Below are 19,043 nucleotides of genomic sequence, written 5' to 3'. Positions count from 1 at the left end.
AGCTAGAAGACAGGTATTAGCAACTTGTGTATGGGGGAAGTGATACTATATCAAAAGAGGAAAAATAGTTGTGTGTCACAGGAGTCATTGGGACTAATGTTATTTAATTTGTATATTAATGATATTGGGATAGGTTTAACTGGTGATATACAACTGTTTGCAGATGATCCAAAACTGGAGGGAGTGATGAGGAATCGAGCAGATGCTGTGGCAGTAACAGAAGGACTTGAACAGATTGTATGATTGGGCAGTGGTATGGAACTGTCAATTCAATGTTGCTAGGTGCAAGGTTCTGAAATTTTGTAAGCAACAAAATGACTTTGATGCAAAGTCAGATGCAGAGTACACACTTGCTGAGGAAATTTTAGAGAAAGTTGAGGAGATAGAAACCTTGAAGTGGTGGTGGACAAAGATCTGAAGTTCAGAGGTCACATTACTCAAGTTGTGAGGATATCACATTAGATTATGGCAACAATACCGAGGACATTAACTTAAAGAAATAAAGCCTTGATCAGGCCTTGTGATGAATGAATTATAAAATACTGCGTACAGATTTGAAAAGGCATCACTGCAAAAACTAGAGAGCTCCCTGGTGTTTGCAGTGATCAGGATATACTGAAAAGGATCCAGAGAACACTGAATAAGGTCATAACTGGTCTTTGAGAAGTGGGATATGAGGTCAGATTGAAGGAATCCAGTTTGCAAAGCCTTGTAATTAGGAAGAAATGAGTGGATATGATTGAGAGATTTAAGTTTGTAAAGGACTGTTACCAGGTTAATGTGGAAGAATATTTTTGTATAATGGGAGAAGGTGGTAGAACAAGGGCGTTGCTTGACATGTAGTGAATGAAGATAAAATGAATTTGTGTACGATGAGCGTTTTGACTCCATGGAGCACTGGTGTTAATAAAAATAATAATAAACTTTTCACTTAGTGCATTCTTAGTATCTTCGTATGAAAATCTTCATAGCGATTATTTCCATATTGAAGATGCCTAAGTTATTGTGGGATAAAAATGGGAATAGAGTGACTGATGCAGAGGGCATAGTGGAATTGTTCAATGAACACTTTATTGGAGCATTTCATCCTAGAGGAGTCAATTTGATTAATAGAGGGATAGGACAGGTTTGAGGTTTAGAGGTGCAGGAGGAGAGTGTGTTCCAAATACTGAGTACTCTGGATGTCAGTAAAGCTGTGGGACTGGATGGTATTTCACCACGAGTTTTGAGAGAATGTGCTAAGGAACTGACAGTGACTTTGACCTGGCTTTTCAATGAAAGTCTGGCTGCAGGAAAGGTGCCCATGGAATGGAAGGAAAGTAAGATATAGCCATTGCATAAGGGTGGTAGCAGACTGGAAGTGTCTAATTATAGACCAGTTTGTGTGTCATCAGTAGTTAATATTTTGGAGAAAGTAGTGAGGAACCGTATACAGCATTGGGCAGATGAGAGTAATGCTATCTGTGAGAGTCAACATGGATTTGTGAAGGGGTGCTCTTGTTTTAAGCAATATGCTAGCCTTTTATGATAAAGTTACAAGAGCATTAGATAAGGGAAAGGCATATATTGCCATTTTCCTAGACTTAGCAAAGGCATTTGTCTGGGTGCCACACGATAAGCTGATATTCAAGTTGCAGCACATGGGTCTGGATATCAGATTGGTCAACTGGATTCAGGATTGGCTGTCCGTTAGGTATCAGAGAGTTGTGTATGGTGGAGCAATATCAAAGGGGCAGAAGGTTACAAGTGGGGGTTCCAAAGGGCTCAGTACTGGAACCTATATTGTTTAACCTTTATATAAATGACATTATCCATGGATTGCAAGGGGATATTCAGTTGTTTGCAGATGATGCGAAGCTGGGAAGGGTTATTAGTAATAGTGCAGATGTGGTAACCCTGCAAGAGGATTTGAATAAGCTAGATAGATGGGCAAATGAATGGGGGTGTCGGTTTAATGCAGCAAATTGTAAGGTCGTGAGGTTTGGGAAACATCGATGAGATGCTGCATACTCTATGGGAGGAGTTATACTGGAGGAAGTAGGGGAGACAAGAGATCTGGGGTTGATGATTGATAGAAATCTGAAGTTTAGGGGACATATTGCAAAGGTGGTGAAGGTAACACAGAGGATTGCTGCTATTATGAGAAGGACACTGACCTGCAGAGATAAAATGGTTATCATTCCGTTGTATAAGACTCTGATCAGACCACACTTAGACTATTGTTCTCAGATCTGGTCCCCAGGATTTGAAGGGGATAAATTAACTGTTGAAAGGGTACAAAGGGGGATAACAAAGATGGGGTCAGGACTGTACAATGTTAGTTATGAGGATCGGCTGAGGGAGTGTGGACTGCAGAGTTTGGTGGATAGAAGAAGGAGAGGTGATATGATTGAGACTTTTAAACTGTTGAGAGGTGGTTACAGGGTTGACACTGGGGAGGTCTTTCGCTTGTTTGAACAGCAGGAAGGAGTGATGAAGAGGCCATCCCTGGAAGTTATGAAAGGAAACTGTGAGAAAGAGGGTGAGGAGTGATTTCTTTGCATGGAGGGTGGTTGAACCATGGAATGCATTGCCTGATGGAGTGGTGAGAGCGAGAACGGTCAATGAGTTCAAGGAGTGGTATGATAGACTTTGTGTTTCTTAGGGGGGGAACTCCCCTCGATGAGTCTTGATAGACTTTGTGTTTCTTAGAAAGAACATCCTGCGATGAGTCTTTTGACTCCATGGAGGCCTGAATAATAATAATAATAATAAAGTTATTATTATTATTAGGACTTCCACTGAGTCACAATACTCATTATAGGAGGGTTGTGTTAGACAACAAAGCTTATCATATGACTACTTACACTTTCACTGTCTGCACATAGTCACAATACATTCCATGTTCCAACCGACTTCCATGGAAAAAAAAAAAAAAAGCAAGCTACTTCTCACACTCTTACTCCCCGAGGATGCCTAGGCAGTAGTACATTATTAAGTTCACCTTACTGGCAATCTCCAAAACAAAATTTTCCTCCAAATGAACTGTCACTTGTCAGCAATCCAATATTGTCATATGTAACAAAGGCAATTCTAATTGAATGAATTTACCTAGATCTTGGTTTTCCTATTGATCTTTTTCCTGCCATCTTGGGATAAAACATCTGCTTTGCTCTCTCTCATGCTGTTTAAGTGACCATACCACCTTAGATTAGCTCTGATAAAAATATCATGTTTCCCACTTATATTTTCATACAGGTGTAGGAAAGGTTCACTAAGGTTTCAGGCCTATAGAAAGTGGGATATGAGGAGAGATTTTAAGGAATTCACTTGCAGAGAGCCTTATAAATACAGTAGATGGAATGGGAATATCATTGAGATATATAAGTTGGTGAAGGGTTGCTACCAAATTAATGTGGAGGAGATTTTTCATACAGTAGAGTAGAGAGAGACAATGGTAGAACAAGAGGCCATCCCCAGAAACTGTATAAGGAGGACGTTGGCAGGAGAGTGCAGAGATGGGTCTTTACATGGAGAGTGGTAGGTCAGTGAAATGCTTGAAAGTGTGGTGAGTGCAGAAATTGTGAATGAGTTGAAGGCAGTTTTCTGATATTTTTGCATGAGAGTTTAGATCTCCTGCAATGAGTCTTTTAACTCCATGGAGGTCCAATGTTGATAATAATTATAACAGTGATGCCATCTATTCACTTTCCTCATTTTTCTCAGAACACTCTTTTTCATGGTCTCTCTACTTTTTGATCAACTCTTTTATTTCTAACCCAACTCTAAGATCCATAAGTTTAAATTGGTTTCAAGACTGAATTGTACTTGAAACCAATTGTAAAAGAAACCAACTGAATTATACTTGAATTGTAAAAGACTGCTAGTTTACAGTTTCAGCTAATTTCTCTCTTATTCCCACATACATGTATTTGACTGGCTTCCAATCATACCAGATTTGCTTATTCTTCATCCATTTTTTACCACATTCATTAAAAATTGTGCTTAAATAGCCAACATATATTACTTCTTTTATTATTATTTTTATTAACACAAGATCTCCACGGAGTCAAAAGACTCATCACAGAGGCAGACACTGTTACACACAAAGCTTATCAAACCATGCTTTAAACTCATTCAATGTATCTACCACAATGTCAGATACAATATATTCTTTATACCCCAGCTCGAATCCTCCTTATACAGCTTACAAGTATGTCCCTTTCTTCCACCCCTTTTCCCATTCTATGAAAATTTTCTTCCACATTAACCTGGTGACAGTCCCTTACCAACTTAAATGTCTCAATCATATCTGCTCTTGTCTTACTATTCACAAGGCTTTGCAAACTGCATTTCCTCAATCTGTTCTCATATCCCACTTGCCAAAGACGATAGTCAGTCTATTCTGGATCCTTTCCAGTATATCCTCATCACCACAAAAACTAGGGGACCAAATCTGTACACAATAATCATAATATGAGGGCTGATCAAGGCCTTATATAAAGAAACCAGAACCTCTTTATTTCTTCAACTTAATGTCCTCTGCATCACTGCTATAATCCGATGTGATGTCCTCACAACTTGTGTAATGCGACCTCTGAACTTCAGATTTTGTCCACCACCACTTCAAAGTCTCTTATCTCCTCAACTTCCTCACCAAGTGTAAACTTTGCATCTGATTGTTGCCTACAAAATTTCAAAACTTTGAACCTTGCAACATTGAATTAACAGTTTCATACTGTTGTCCACTCATACAATCTGTTCAAGTCCTTCTGTACGACCACAACATCTGTTGATTCCTCATCACTCTCTCCAGTTTTGCATCATCTGCAAATAGTTGTATATCACCAGTTAAACCTATCCCAATATCATCATGATCACGAACCATGGGCTCACTGCCCGTTGGTGTCTGATGCCTCCTTCACTATCTTCTTCCACCTTTCTCTGTCTAATATCATTAATATACAAATTAAATAACATTAGTCCCAATGACCCCTGTATCACACCACTAGTGACTTTCCTCTTTTGAGATAGTATCCCATCCCCCCATACACAAGTTGCTAATACCTATCTGCTAGCTATTCACCTATCCAACTCACTGGTCTGTTATCCAGTCCCATTTGCTTCAGTTTAGTGACCAACTTGTAGTGTGGCATTCTATCAAGAGCCTTTGCAAAATCTAAGTAGACAACTCTATCCCCCTTGTCCAATACATTCCTCACGTTGTTATACTACATAAGCAGTTGGTAAATCACACCCTTCTGTTCACAAACCCATGCTGATAAGCACAAAGAATACTACTGTTATTAACCCAGTTTTGTGGCCTATCCCTCACCAACTTCTCCAATTCCTTAGCTACAACCCCAGATATACAGATAAACCTAGAATTAGTTGCCTTAGCTTTATCACCACCTTTGTGAAGTGGAACAATTCCACTTTCCTTCCACTCCGTTCAAACTTGTGCTGTCGGATCATTCCCTTAAAACACATGGTGATATGTCATTATGTCCGATTGCATTATTCACATCTAGCTTACTTTACTCCTCATGTGACTATTGCTTGCTCACCATTAAGTGTTCTCTCATTTCATTTTCTACACTTGACCTTCTGATTTCAGCCTGAGGATGAAACACTCTGCAGAAGTTACCAATCTCCCACTTTCATCCTTTTAGCATCTTCTTACAATAGTCATTCCTGTTTCTACTTGCCACATATCAAAAAACTCCCAAAGGTTTTTTTTTTTTTTTTTTTGGCCTGTTGGCTAATTTCTGCTGCTACTGTTCTTTTGTTTTCCTTATCATTTAAGTCACTCTCCTGGCCTGCTCTTTATCCTCTTCATGCAAAGTGATTCCAAATTCATGCTTTATTTCCAGTGAGTGTACTGGAGATAGTGTTGATGGATGAAAGTACAGTGTGTGATGCATGCAAGAGATCAGAAAAAAGAAATAAACAGAAAAATCAGGAAAGTGGTACTGAAGAGACAGAAGTGATTGGCAGTGGAAACAGTAGTAGTGTGAGAGATGAAGAGAGAACGAGAATGCAAGAGGAACAGGGAAACAGGGGGAGCTCGGGTGGACAGGGAGACATGGCATAGGGAGAAGGGATGTTGAAAGTGGCAGTGAAAGTGTGTATGAAGATGGTGTATACTATGATGTGGTTAGGGAAGTTCAGACTGAGCAGATATATATGTGGTAAGTGGTGATAAAGGTGATTGGGCAGGTGTGGTGGTGGTGGTGGGGAAATCACAACAAACACATTGCTTGGGTTGGACTGGCTATAGACCTCAAAATGAACTGCTGTGTTTGTTTACAAATGCCAGAAGTATCAGAAATAAGGAGGATAAAATAGTTTCAGTGTTTGAGTTTATTCACCCCAAAATCATTGGAATAAGTGAAATATGGTTAAATGAAGATGATATCGTAACAGGAATAGAAGGATGCAGTATTTTTTGCAAGGATAGAAAAGGCAAGACGGGAGGATGAGTGCTGCTGATGATAGCAGGGGAAATAAGTCCACTTAAGGTAGACATGAAAGGGGAAAATAGTAGCAATAGTTATGAGGCAGTGTAGTGTAATATGGAGATTGACAGGAAGATATATTTAGATGAATGTTGCTATATGGAGAGTGGTAATGAAGAAATGTATAAACAACTTGGATTTGTGAATAAAGGAAGAGTAATTATTATGGGTGGTTTTAATTGTGGTGGTATAAATTGGAATGAAGAGATAGCATTTAGGAATAAGGCAAATGAATTTCTCAAGTTCTTGAGAGATAACTATCTCAGGCAGTGCGTAAAGAAGGGCACGCAAGGATCGAGAGTGCTAGATCTCATCATTTCATCAGAGGGTGTAATTTTGAGAGGGATTTTACACTTTCCTCAAGTTGGTGAAAGCGATGAAGTTATATCTGTGTTGTTGCTAGTCATATGCGGCCTTTTGGAGCTATAATGTGAAACGAGGAGTTGAGCTGTAAGGAAATAAATGCTGCATGGGAACTGACAAAGAAATACATAACAGCATTGATGTGTGAATGTATTTCGAAGGCCAAAAGGCTGAATAAGGTAATTGTAAAATGGATGAAGTTGCACTTAAATATGAAATCTGGGAAAAGAAAGTACTTTGGAGGAAATACAAGATGAATAATGGTAATAATCAGTCCATTAAGAGTATAAAGAACAAGCCAGGAGAGTGACTCAGTTAGTAAGGAAAACAAAAGTAGAGTATGAGCTGAAATTGGCAAATCATGCAAAAAAAAAACCTAAAGAGTTTGTTAGATATCTGGGAAGTAGAAGGAAGAATGATAATTGCTGTAGAAGACATTGTTGAGATATTCAGTGATCAATTCATAAGGGTGTTTCATCCTGATCAGGGTGTAATCATGAGGAAATTAAGTGTAGAGGATATAGGGGGAGATGGCTTAATTGAGAGTAAGCAGGAGTTATTTGAGGAAATAAATAACCTTGATGTCAATAAGGCAATAGGATTAGATGACATATCATCATACATCTTAAGGAAATGTTCCAGGGAATTGGCAGTAGCACTGGCATGCCTATTTAATAAAAGTCTTACACCAGCACAGGTTTCAAGGGAGTGGAAGGAGAGTAAAAACTGTTCCACCATAATGTGGTGATAAGGCTGTGGCTACAAATTATAGGTCAGTCTGTATATCTGGAGTTGTGAAGGTACTGGAGAGATTGGTGAGAAGTAGGATACAGAAATCAGTTGATAACAGCAGTATCCTCTGTGGTTATCAGCATGGGTTTGTTAAGGGGAGATCATGTTTCACTAACTTTCTTATGTACTATAACAAGTGACAAAAACCTTGGACAGAGGAGATGCATATACAGTGGTGCACTTAGATTTTGCAAAGGCTTTTGATAGACAGCCACACAACAAGCTCTTAAATAAATCGAAACAGATGGAATTGGATAAAAATCTTCTGAGTTGGATAAGTGACTTTCTGTTGGATAGGTATCAGAAAGTTGTATATTGGGGGGTGCAGTATCTCCAAAAGAGAAAGGTCACTAGTGGTGTGCCACAGGGGTCAGTTTTGGGCCATTGTTGTTCAATTTGTATGTTAATGATATTGGGATAGGTTTAACTAGTTATGTGCAGCTGTTTGCAGATGATGCAAAAGTGGGGAGAGGAAATGCAGGGTCAGGGTGATATGGCTTTCCAAGAGGACTTGAATAGATTGCATGAATGGGCAGGTAAGTGGAACTATCAGTTCAATGTTGCCAAGTGTAAGGTTTTGAGATTTGGTAAGCAACGATTGGATGCAAGGTATACACTTGGTGGGGAAACTTTAATGGAAGTAGAGTAGATGAGAGATCTAGGAGTGATGGTGGACAAGGACCTGAAATTTAGGGGCCACATTGCACAAGTTGTGAAGACATCACATCGGATAATGGCAATGATGCAGAAGATCTGATATGCAGAAATAGAGAGGTTATGATTCCATTGTATAAGGCCTTGATCACACCTCATATGGATTATTGTGCACAAATATAGTTGCTGGGTTTTCAAGGTGACCAGGATAAATTGGAAAGGGTCCAAAGGAGATTCATAAAGGTGGTCAGTGGTCTTTGGAATGTGAAGTACAAGGACAGTTTGAGAGAATGTATGTTGCAGAACCTCATGAATAGGAGGAAGAGGGAGGGATATGATTGAGACATATCAGCTAGTCCAGGGTTGTTATCGGGTCAACATGGAAGAGATTTTTCATAGAATGGGAGGAGGAGTAGAATAAGAGGCCATCGGTGAAAACTTTATAAGGAGGGTGTGAGCAGAGGGGTGATGAGTAGGTTCTTTGCATGGAGAGTGGCTGGTGAGTGAAATGCACTGCGTGTTGCGGGTGTAGACACATTGAATCAGTTTAAAGCATGGTTGGATGACCATTGTGTGCAATAGTATGTACCTCTCACGATGAGTCTCTGACTCCATGGAGGTCAAATGTTAATAATAATAATTATTAATCTATTTTATGCCTACATTATTCAGCTTTTTGACCTTTGGAATACATTTACACATTGATGCTGTTATGTATTTTTTTGTCAGTTCCAAAATTTATTTACTTACTGCTTATGATAGTTCATTTGAGGCAGTGTGAAATAGTGACCAATGCAACCAAATATACAGTTGGTTGCTGCTATAGGCCAGGGGATACAGGGGTGATATTGAATTCATGCATCAGCAAATTAGTGCAATGAGTGCAGGGTTAGTGATTATTATGGGGAATTTTAATTATGGTGATATCAATTGGAAGGAGGAAATATCACATGCCAAAAAGGAAATGGAATTCATACACCTCCCAAAAAGGAAATGGAATTCATACACCTCCCAAGAGATAATTACTTGAAACAGCACATAACTGAAGGGACTTGTGGTGTGAGTGTGTTGGACCTGGTCATTGGTTCAGAGGACATATGCATAAGTAAGGTATCCTCGTTACCTCCAACTGGTGAGAGCGATCATGTGGTATTGACTTGGGAGGTTGCAAAATTTGTGGATTTCTCTCTTAAGAAGGGGTATATATGGAACTATAGGTTAGGTAATTATAACAAGCTTCGGAGTGAGCTTACAGCAGTCCCATGGCAGAACATATTGCAAGGGAAAGATGTTAGCAGTGCATGGGCTAAAATCAGCAGGTATCTGAGGAAGACAATATCAGAATGTATTCCCATGGTCAGGAAGACAAACAAGGTCAGCATTAGATGGATGAGTAGTAGTATCAGGCTTGATCTGCAAAAAAAGAAAATGTTATGGAGAATTTACAAGGAGAAAGGCGATCAGTACACCATGAGCAGTACATGGCTCAAGCTAGGAAGGTTACCAGCATAGCAAGAAAAGCTAAATCAGATTATGAGAAGACCTTAGTCAAGGAGATCAAGAGTAATCCCAGAGTTCTTCCACTATGTGGCAAGTAAAAGGAAGAATGACTTTGGAAGGACAACCTTAGTGGGTGCTGATGGTATTGAGGTGACCAATTCAGATGTAATAATGGAATTACTGAGTGATCACTTTTCAAAAGTCTGTCACCCAAGTGAGGATATCTCTGTACCTGTAGCAATAACTAATGCGAGAATTGAAGTTAATAAATCAGACGTACTTAGTATATTGCAGAATTTAAATGCAAACACTGCCATAGGTTTAGATGGAATATCAGCTTGGGTGTTATGTAAATGTGCAAAGGAATTGTCAACGCCTCTTACTTGGTTATTTAACTTAAGTTTGAACTCTGGTATGGTCCCTAGGGAGTGGAAGGAAGACAAAGTAGCCACCTTTACATAAAGGTGGCTCTAAGACTGCAGTAGTTAATTACAGACCAATCACCATCTCGGGAGGAGTGGTGGTAAAAGTATTGGGAAAAGTTGGTTAAAGACAGAATTCAAAAATGGGTGGATCAAAATATGATACTCTATAGGGGCCAACATGGTTTTGTTAAAGGTCAATCCTGCCTTAGCAATGTATGTATAGTTGATGGTGAGTGAGTCCAGGATGAGGCAAGTGGCCAGTGGTGTGCCTCAGGGCTCTGTGATTGGGCTGTTATTGTTTAATTTGTACATAGATGATATAGGAAATGGCTTGAAGGGAGATATTCAGTTATTTGCTGATGATGCAAAGTTGGGTAGCACAATAAAAAATCAAGCCGATGTTCAGAGTTTGCAGGATGATTTAAATAAGCTGACAAAATGGGCAAAAGGTAATGGATGTCAGTTCAATGTGGAAAAGTTTAAAGTTATACATTTTGGGATTAAAAGATTATCAGCTGTGTACTACTTTGATGGAATGGTACTCCAAGAGATTGATGAGACTAGAGACTTGGGGGTGTTGGTGGATAAGGAGATGAAGTTCAGAGGACATATTGCTAAGGTGTCCAAGATTGCACATAGGATTACTTGGTTATTGAAGAACACAGTAACATCCAGAGATAAAGAGGTTATTATTCCCCTTTATAAGGTGTTGATACTTCCACATTTGGATTACTGTGCTCAAGTCTGGTCACCTGGAATCCTTGGAGATGAGGAGGTTGTGGAGAGGGTTCAGAGGAGAGTGACCAAGTTGGTGAGTGATGTAAAAAATGCTCCCTACATTGATAGATTGAGAGCTTGTGGAGTGCAGAGGTTGGTTGATAGGCAGAGAAGAGGGGATATGATAGAAACATTTAAATTACTAAAAGGTTCTTATAAGATTGATGCAGGGAAAATATTTCAGCTGTGTGTGATAGTGATGAAAGAACAAGGGGTCATTCCTGGAAATTAAGGAAAAGTGTGGTTAACAAGGGTGAGAGAACTAGATTTTTCACCTGGAGGGTGGTGAATGAGTGGAATGCATTGCCTGGCTCAGTTGGGAGTTCTTCATCTGTAAATGAATTCAAGAAGAAATATGATAGATATTGTTTTGATAGTTTGGGTCTCCTGTGATGAGTCTACTGACTGCATGGAGATACCAATAATAATAATAACTATTTACATTTCTTATGATGGTTCTAACATGGAAGGGATGCATTTTGAGATATCTTAGAAATGATTTTTTTAAATTAAGTTCAGATTGCTAGTTATGCTATTTCCTACATACATAATCAAGCAACATCATATTTCAAGCAGTAGAATAGTTTGGAAAAATGAATGCTAATGTTATATTTTGAACAAAATGGTGGATTACTAGTTAACAAACAATACATGAACTTGTAAATATTAATTTTACTGGATGTCGTGCTATGTACCGAATATTGCACTGCTCAAATTGAAAAAACAGGAACTCTTAGGATGACTTAATATATTATATTTATATGTAAAAAAAAATCAAATTCCTTTAAATGTATAAAGTACTTTCTACATTTATATCTCCTCCTGAGATTTTTATTTAATAAGGTTATAACACCTTATGGTAACTTGTTTTGGTAAAATACTTACAACCTCTGCATTACTAAATCTTGGTATTTCTAGCCTGGCTCCCACTGATGAGACCTCAATAAAGGTCGAAACTGGTCTGGGTAGTGGCCCCTTGCCTTTAATACAAAACATCATACATCCCCTTCTTGGAGATGTGTTTTGGCATTAAGGGTAAATATTAAGATTAGTGATCATACCACGAGTTGCCTTGGTCTTGCATCAATTGCAGGTGCAAACTTGACATTTTTGTCTGTTTGCTTACTTGGGAAAAATGGAGTAAAACCAGGTTTAAAATTGCTTGGTATCTTTAACATATCCTTTAAATGTATGTTGGATGATATCTTTCCATAATATGCAGAAATTGAGATTTGAGCTTTTATTTTTGAGTAAAAGCTTGGGTGAAGGATATAAATGTGTTTGTCCAATCAAAGTTGATTCCTGGTGTAACATATGAATTGAGCATGCAATTTGTGTGTGTGTGTGTGTGTGTGTGTGTGTGTGTGTGTGTGTCTATACTGTTTGTGGTCTTTTAAATATGAAGTGCTTTCTTTTATACTTTGTAGGGGTTCTAAATTTGTTTTTCATGTCAGGGATGGGATGAGAAGAGGGGATATGAGAGAAGCATTTAAATTACTAAAAGGTTTTTATAAGATTGATGCAGGGGAAATATTTCAGCTGTGTGATAGTAATGGAAGAACAAGAGGTCATCCCTGAAAATTAAGGAAAAGTGTGGTTAACAAGGGAGTGAGAATGAGATTTTTTGCCTGGAGGGTGGTGAATGGGTGGAATGCATTGCCTGACAGTTCAGTGTTCTTCGTCTGTAAATGAATTCAAGAAGAGATATGACAGATATTGTTTTGATAGTCTGGGTCCCCTGCGATGAGTCTACTGACTCCATGAAGATACCCGCAATAATAATAATAATAAAAGTTGGTGAGGGATTGTTACCAGATTAATGAGGAGATTTTTCACATTTTTCATAGAGGGAGACAAGAAGCCATCACTAGAAGCTGCATGAGGGGTGTGTGATCAGGGAGTGAGAAGCAGGTTCTTTGTATTGAGAGTGACTGGTGAGTGAAATGCATTGCCTGAAAGTGTAGTGAGTGCAGAAACTGTGAATGGGTTTAAGGATGATTCAATGATCTTTTTTGCATAACCGAGTATGAACCTCCCATAATGTGTACTTAGACACCATGTAAATCAGATGTTAATACTAATTAACACAAATGGAATAAAGATATCAGAAATAAGGAAGCAGTAGTTTAATGCATATTGGCTCAATAGGACTGAATGTACAAATTTCATGGTTAAAACAGAGAATAAAACAACAAAATCAATGTTTGATAAGCTGCCACTAAAATACTGCGCTGAGAAAAAAAAAAATAAAGCTTGTGAAACATCAGAAAAAAACTGCAAGAATGCAAATAGAACTATTTATTTCTCAAGGATTAGGAAGTTCCCAAGTGGGGTTTTTCAGGGCTTAAGTTGGTGCCTTTATGATAATGAAATTACCAAAGAACTGTAGAGGCTATTCAGTTGTTTGCAGATATAAAGCTTGGGAGGGTTATTACTAACGGTGCTGATGTTGTGGCCTTTCAGGAATATCTGAATAAGATGAAAAGGTGGATAAATTAATAGGGATATCAATTTAAAGCACTAAATGTAGTCTTGAAATATGGAAGCTAGTGATGGGAAATTGCACATGGTCAGTATAAATCTGAAGTTTAGGAAGCATACAGCAAAATTGGTGAAGACCACCCAGAATATTACTGAGATATTAAGACAGAATGCAGAGCAACAGAAATAAAAGGGTGGTAGTTCCAATGTATAAAGCAGCTGATCAGATCGCATCTGGATTACTGTACTCAGTGCTCATTTCATTGTACTTCATCTCCTTCACCAGTATTTGAAGGGGATGCCATAACTGTGAATATGACACGGGGACAGGTAGCAAAAATTATATCATGACTGCAGAATATCAGCTATAAAAACAGATTACTATTATTATTATTATTATTCAGGCCTCCAAGGAGTCAAAAGACTCATCGAGGGAGGTCCTTCCTAAGACATAAAGTCTGTCAAGACTCATCGAGGGGAGGTCCCCCCCTGAGAAACACAAAGTTTATCATACCACTCTTTAAACTCACTGACCGTTCTCGCTCCCACCACTCCATCAGGCAATGCATTCCATGGCTCAACCACCCTCCACACAAAGAAACCACTCCTTACCCTCTTTCTCACAGTTTCCTTTCGTAACTTCCAGAGATGGCCTCTTGTCATCACTCCTTCCCGCTGATCAACCAAGCGAAAGAACTCCCCAGTGTCAACCCTGTAACCACCTCTCAACAGTTTAAAAGTCTCAATCATATCACCTCTCCTTCTTCTATTCACCAAACTCTGCAGTCCACATTCTCTCAGCCGATCCTCATAACTATCCTTGTACAGTCCTGAAACCATCTTTGTCATCCGTCTTTGTATCCTTTCCACAGTTAATTTATCCCCTTCAAATCCTGGGGACCAAATCTGAGAACAATAGTCCAAGTGTGGTCTGATCAGAAACTTATACAATGGAATGATAACCCTCTTATCTCTGCAGGTCAGTGTCCTTCTCATAATAGCAGCAATCTTCTGTGTTACCTTCACCACCTTTGCAATATGTCCCCTAAACTTCAGGTTTCTATCAATCATCAACCCCAGATCTCTTGTCTCCCCTACTTCCTCCAGTATAACTCCTCCCATAGAGTATGCAGCATCCCATCGATGTTTCCCAAACCTCACGACCTTACATTTACCTTACCCAGCTTCGCATCATCCGCAAACAACTGAATATCCCCCTGCAATCCACTGGCTATGTCATTGATATAAAGGTTAAACAATATAGGTCCTAGTACTGAACCCTGTGGGACCCCACTTGTAACCCTCTGCCTCCTGGAAACTGCTCCACCATACACAACTCTCTGATACCTATCAGACAGCCAATCCTGAATCCAGTTGACCAATCTGACATCCAGACCCATGTGCTGCAACTTAAATATCAGCTTATCATGTGGCACCCTGTCAAATGCCTTCGCCAAGTCTAAGAAAATTGCAGTATATGCCTTTCCCTCATCTAATGTTCTTGTAACTTTATTATAAAAGGCTAGCATATTGCTAAAACAAGAGCGTCCTTTCACAAATTCATGTTAATTCTCACAGATAACATTACCCTCATCTGCCCAATGCTGTACACGGTCCCTCACTACTTTCTCCAAGATCTTAACAACTACTGATGACACACAGACTGGCCTATAATTAGACACTTCCAGTCTGTTACCACCCTTATGCAATGGCACTATCTTACCTTCCATTCCCTGGGTACCTTTGCCAAAGCCAGACTTTCATTGAAAAGCCACATTAAAGGTACTGTCAATTCCCTAGCACATTCTCTCAAAACTCGTGGCGAAATACCATCCAGTCCCACAGCTTTACTGACATCCAAGATTGAAGGAAGGTAATGTGAATAGTCTTATGGATAGGAGATGAAATTGGTGGTATGATTGCGACTTTTAAGTTGAGAGGTATTTACTAAATTGAGACTGAAGAGATTGTTCATATCATAGAATAAGGGAAGGAACCATCCACAGAAGTTGTAAGTGCTAAGAGAGTGAGAAATGGCTTTTTTTTTTTTTTTTTTTTTAAAGAGTGGTTCTGCACTCTTAGGCAATGAAATGCTTTGGCTGAGATATGGCAGCAAGAGTGCAGACTGTCAATGAGGTTAAGGAGTCATATGAAAGAAATGGAAATGCTAAGATGCTTCTCCACCCAAGACAACGATTTTTATAACTTCCTGGAGTTTGTGAATAATAACTTCTATTTGTCTTCTTGTTATTTTTCCTCATCAGCATTGTCTTAATCATAGCAATGATTCTTTAGTTCATAATGTTAGTCTGACCTCATAAAAGTATAATGATATACTTTTATGAACTGCTATAATTTTCTAGCAAATGTCTAGCAATATGAAATTGAAAACAAAAATTGAAAACATGAACTGACCTCAAAAATAGTATCACACCATTGAAATGTTTCATCTACTAGTTTAACAGGCAGGCTCATCTGTGACTGAAGAAATACCTTCTTTTCTGTAAAATAATCAGAAAATGCACATCTAAATTAATCCCAAGTTCGACATTCCATTTTTGTAAATTATACTGCATGCCGAATTAATACACATGATATATTAATTTAGCAAGATTTATAGCAACACATATAGTTCTGTTTTTTTTTTTTTTGTAACAATGAAATTCATACAAATTTTGCTTTCTTTTCTGTATAATGTATTAAGAATAGTTTTGAAGTTGGTAATTTATAGCTGTGGTTGAATAACATTGCATTTTTACAGCATTTATACAATAACAATGAGTTATATATATATTTACAATTTTTGATTTAACGTATTTAAGTGCAGTAACTACAGCACTTAAATGTAATATACGAATTTTTTCCCTTTTTGTTGATTTCGGTTGAGATGCAATTTCTCAGCTTGCATCCTCTGTCACTGGTGTCAGTTATTTATTGGTTTGATTGCTGTATATTTATGTGGTCAATACAGGATGAGGGGGTTGTATTTCCGACTATCTCTTCTCGTGTATACAGCTGTATGGATGAGATTATGTTATATGCTGATAAGCGGTCTAGGTATTGTTCTGTGTTGTTATTTATGTTCCTAATGTTTATATTCATGTCACCTATTATTATCAAGTATTCTGAGGTGCCTTCTTCCGTGGCTGAAAGCCATCTGTTTAATTCATAAATTCATAGAAATTTTGTAGCACTTAAGTTGGGTGGTCTGTATATTGCGTTTAATATCAAGGAGTTTTCTTGTTTGATGTGTTTAATTTCGATGCATATGTTTTCTGCAAATTCTAATTTATAGTTTATTTCTATTACATCTAGTTTATGTTTTGGTAAATATTATTATACTGCCGCCTCGTTTAGTTTGTCTGCAGTGTTTGTGTTGTTGGAAGTTTGGCATTTGATAGATGGTCGCCTCCTCATTTGTTGTAGATACTTCAGTCAGCATTAAAATGTCTATGTTGTCTATATCTTCCTCTGGATAACCTTGCAGGGTCAGCCAGTATTTTTGAATGCTCCTGATGTTGATGCGGAGAATAGATAGTCTTTTTTTGGGGGTAGTCACTTGTTTCCATTCTGTTATCGATTTCAGAATGTGGCAGTTGTCATGTTCTGGGGTGATTACATCTGCTTGGTGGTTTGCATTCATGTAGGTTGGTGTGCTGTTCCCTTCTTTACGAGTCATCAATGTTTCTTTTAATGCAGCCTGTTAAGGTCTTGTACGGATTTTATTTGGATTGGTTTTGCGTCTTGCGTCTTTCTAAGGAATATTTTGATGTCTCTTATCCATATAAACTGGTAATTTTTTTCTTGTTTTTACTTTCCTTGTTTGGTAGAATAGTTTTTGATAATATGGCATTAAGTATTTGGACAAGTATATTGGGGTATTGTCGTGGGCCCCATTCAGATCCATGACTATTGGTTTTTTAATCCTGCTAGCTTTTATAAGGGTAATTTTTGTTGGCCTGTTAGTGAGTCACACCACGATGGGGATTACTTTCTCTTTTCCTTTTTTGTGATAACGAATGTATCGACTGGATATCTTTTGATTCTAGGGGAGTGCCAATTTTCTGGCTTAGTTGAATTACTGTGTCTTTTAAATGTTCCGTAGCAATTTCTGGGAGACCATCTATGAGGAGATCATTTTAATACTGCTGTTGGTTTAAGAGCTCATAGTGTTGTTTTAAAGAGTTTAATTGTTGTCATAGTTCCGTTGTCTCTTTAATTAAAGTATGCTGTCTTTCCATTAGCTGTTTAACGCAGTTTTTAATTTCTCTAACAGTCTATAATACGTCTCTACCGAGCTATTATTAAATTTAATAAATTCCTCATATTGGTTGAATTTTTCGGTAATTTGTACAGTATGTTTTTCAAACAGTTCTCCAACAAAATTGATTAAACAGTCTTTTAGGTTTTGTAATCTATTTTCTAGTTATGCATTCAAAGTTGGCTAACCTGGGTTTCCGTTGTTGTATTCTTTGTTTTTCATTTCCTCTGCTGTTGATTGCCGCATTAGCTGTTTACCACCTGAGGTAGTTTTCTGTGTTGGCTGTTTCCCACCTGAGGTAGTTTTCTGTGTTGGCTGTTTCCCACCTGCAGTTGAAGGTGACATTCCTTTGTTTTCTCTACAATGTGGGCACTTCCACTCATCACTCTTCACGTTCAATTTTCGCTGCCAAGTGGCTTCAGACAATCCCGAACATAAAAAATGCATATTTCTCTGCCAGTTCCTGCATGTTATGTGGTTTTCTTCCCCCCATTAAGTCTTTTTGGCATTTGTAGCACTTCATATTTCTGGTTTTGACAATCTTGCTGTGACTGCTAAAATGGCGACTTCCTTTGTTCTCCTCTCACATAGTTCACCAATGATGTATACTATGAACTTTGAATACTTATAATTTACTTATTACTTTATAGTTACTTACAGTTTTTATATCAATATGTTCAGCTTGAAGAACGGAATTCACTGATACAATTTAAATGTTAATTCACAAGAAAAAACTACTCTGAAACTTAAAATATGCGAGCATCGAAATAGTGTGCTTGCTACCACTTGCTGCTAAATATAATAATAATAATTACCTCTTTATTACTCATTCTAACCTAATTCCACTTATGGAAACACTAAACGGTTAAAGCTAGATAACTGAGAGGAGACCTTCATACAGCTTCTTTAAGAAATGCAGAGAACTAACTGGAACTTGTGACTTAATGTCCAATTCTCACTTCTCATAATATGCCCCATCAGTAGATATTCACCTGAATATTGAATGAATGAGGATGGATGGGCAATTTGCATTTTAATACAAATTGCCCACCCATCCTCAACTAACTACGCTGCATTCTGTATTGACTTAAACTGAAAGAAAATGATGGTACAACATGATGAAAAGTTATGCGAGAAAAGAAGCAGGATTGGCAGAAGAATTAGAAGAGAACCACTTCAGTATAATCAATGTTACTGAAATAAAGAACACAAAAACAGGCGAGATCATTTTTAATGAATACAAGAAGCTATATTCAGGCAATAGTGATCAGGAAATGGAAGAAATTACTATCA

The 19,043-nt window shown here is 38.1% G+C and overlaps 1 protein-coding gene across 4 annotated transcripts in view; it reads right to left on the bottom strand.

Annotated features, from left to right (window-relative positions):
* The window catches only part of LOC150097844 (nonsense-mediated mRNA decay factor SMG9-like), a 286,780-nt gene that overhangs the window by 209,742 nt on the left and 57,995 nt on the right, over positions 1 to 19,043 (bottom strand). For all 4 annotated transcript variants that reach the window (XM_090406489.1, XM_090406490.1, XM_090406491.1 and 1 more), the window contains one exon: positions 15,905 to 15,990. In XM_090406489.1, the coding sequence (XP_090262615.1) occupies positions 15,905 to 15,990 (86 nt within the window). The remainder of the gene's footprint in view (positions 1 to 15,904; positions 15,991 to 19,043) is intronic.

This window comes from Typopeltis vanoorti, chromosome 16, assembly GCF_054136105.1.
Source record: "Typopeltis vanoorti isolate ZY-2024b chromosome 16, IOZ_Tvanoo_1.0, whole genome shotgun sequence".
In the NCBI taxonomy this organism is placed as follows: Eukaryota; Metazoa; Arthropoda; class Arachnida; order Uropygi; family Thelyphonidae; genus Typopeltis; species Typopeltis vanoorti.
Note: the sequence above shows the minus strand (reverse complement) of the source record. Positions and strands in the feature narration are given on the sequence as shown.